General features: G+C 48.3%; 1 protein-coding gene across 1 annotated transcript in view; it reads left to right on the forward strand.

Annotated features, from left to right (window-relative positions):
* wasf3a (WASP family member 3a) overlaps positions 1 to 1,918 on the forward strand; it is a 6,610-nt gene extending 4,692 nt beyond the window's left edge. The window contains exons 5-8 of the mRNA XM_066661704.1: positions 493 to 674; positions 784 to 1,131; positions 1,331 to 1,656; positions 1,755 to 1,918. Of these exons, the coding sequence (XP_066517801.1) occupies positions 493 to 674; positions 784 to 1,131; positions 1,331 to 1,656; positions 1,755 to 1,918 (1,020 nt within the window). The remainder of the gene's footprint in view (positions 1 to 492; positions 675 to 783; positions 1,132 to 1,330; positions 1,657 to 1,754) is intronic.
* The last annotated feature ends 337 nt before the right edge of the window (positions 1,919 to 2,255 follow it).

Below are 2,255 nucleotides of genomic sequence, written 5' to 3' on the forward strand. Positions count from 1 at the left end.
TTCTCACTTCTTTTTTGCTTTCTCCTCTTCTCTTGTCTTTTTTTCTTTTGCTTTCTCTTCTCTTGTCTTTTTTCTTTTGCTTTCTCTTCTCTTTCCTTTCTCTTCTCTTCTCTTCTCTTCTCTTTCTATTCTCTTTGCTTTATCTTCTCTTCACCTTCTCCTTCTTCTCTTTCTCTTTCTCTTCTCTTCTTTCTTTTTTCTTTTACTTTCTCTTCTCTTCTCTTTCTCTTCTCTTTCTCTTCTCTTCCCCTTCTCTTCTCTTCTCTTCTCTTCTCTTCTCTTCTCCTCTTCTCTTCTCTCCTCTTCTCTTTCTTTTTTCTTTTGCTTTCTCTTTTCTTTCTCTTTCCTTCTATTCTCTTCTCTTTTCTTTCTCTTCTCTTCTCTTGTCTTCTCTTCTCTTTCTATTCTCTTCTCTTTCTCTTTTCTTCTCTTCCCCTTCTCCTTCTCTTCTCTTTCTCTTCTCTTCTCTTCTCTTCTCTTTCTTTCTCTCAGGAGCAGAAGAGGAGTGTAGACGGGACTTTGCCTCGTGAGGTGAAGAAGGTGCGTAAAGCTCGTAACAGAAGGCAGGAGTGGAGTGTGTTGGCACTGGATAAAGAGCTCCGTCCAGAACACCGCCATCCCAACAGCCTCCAGAGGGGGGCATCCTCTGAGGGCTCTCTTTCTCCAGAGGGCAGGTGTGTGCACACACACTTCATGACCTGAAACACACATTAACAGTTTGACTGCACAGAGATGAAGAGCGAAACCAACTGAAATCCACATTTTTACTTTTCTTTACAACAGACCACACTTTCCAGACAAGCCGAACCACCCTGTACCAACAGGACACGCCCACACTCTGCCTGGTCACGCCCATACAGTGCCCAGCCACGCCCATACGCTGCATGACCACGCCCACACATTGCCCAGCCACACCCACTCTCAACCGCTTATGGCTGCGGACGCATGTCTGTCCAGTCCCAGTGCAGCAGTGGAGCATGAGTATCAAATCATCGGTGCTCCGGTGTGTGTAGGAGCCCCCGCGGGCTTCAGAGGGGGCACACTCAGACGTATAGCCCCACCTCCTTCAACACAGACACACACTGAGGGTGGAGTCAATGGCAACATCACACTGCCACCAGCGGATTATGGGTAAGGACTAACAAAAAGCAATGGACCACTGAATGATGGAGTCATTAAGGAATTTGACTGATCCTGTACTTGTGGTCATTTATAGGACAAAACGTCTCAGTCTATAGAACTGCATGGACAGTAAGCTCTCTCTGCTAACACATCCTCTCTGTTCTTCTCTTCACTCCACCCATCGTTCTCTTTCCTTTCTCTCCCTCAGTTTGATGGAATATTACGCTAGTTCAGGCCCCCCCCCTCCTCCTCCTCCGGGTCCCATCATCCCTTCATCACAAACCGCTTTTGCCACGCCCCTCATGGCCCTGGCACCACCCACACCTAATCCAGGGCCAATTAACTCAGCTTTATCTTATCCCCTCCCACCTGTCCCACCAACTGGGCCAGTTTTAGCTCCACCTCCTCCAGGTCCCCCACCCCCTCCAGCTCCTCCCATTCTGCCTCATCCAATGGGAATGGAACAGGGGAGGAGACGGGCATCTCAGCCGGTCTCAGATGGCCGCAGTGACCTGCTGTCTGCGATACGCATGGGTAAGTGTGTGTGTGTTTGTTTTTGTGCTGAACTTTCTTGTACTGTGGTATATATAATGTTTATTGGTATACCTGTGTGTGTGTGTGTGTGTGTTCAGGTATCCAGCTGAAGAAGGTTCAGGAGCAGCAGGAACAGCAGATGAAGAGAGAGAGAGAGCGAGTGGGAAATGACGTGGCCACCATCCTCTCGCGTAGAATCGCCGTTGAGTTCAGTGACTCAGACGAGGACTCGGAACTGGACGACAACGAGTGGTCCGACTGACTGTACACTGATACCTCCTACACTCACACACACACACAGAGAGAGAGGAGCAACGAGGTGGGTACTGAACTCACTCAAAAGTGGGACCCATCCTCCTGTGGTATCTCTGGTAACACCAAAGCAAATCAACAAACAAAGAGCAGTGTATAAAGCGAGAGCAGTTCGAGTGCTGTACTGTGGAGTGTAAACAGTGAGTGAACAGTAGAGTTAAATAAGTAAAATGAAAGGCAGGTAGAATGTAGGCTGTTCTAGAGGACTAGACCCAGTCAGTGGATGTGAAGGTGAGACACTCGGGCACATTCAGACAGATTCAGTGGAGCTGAGCAGAAAATCCTGA

The sequence above is a fragment of the Hoplias malabaricus genome, chromosome 2 (genome assembly GCF_029633855.1).
Source record: "Hoplias malabaricus isolate fHopMal1 chromosome 2, fHopMal1.hap1, whole genome shotgun sequence".
Classification (NCBI taxonomy): domain Eukaryota; kingdom Metazoa; phylum Chordata; class Actinopteri; order Characiformes; family Erythrinidae; genus Hoplias; species Hoplias malabaricus.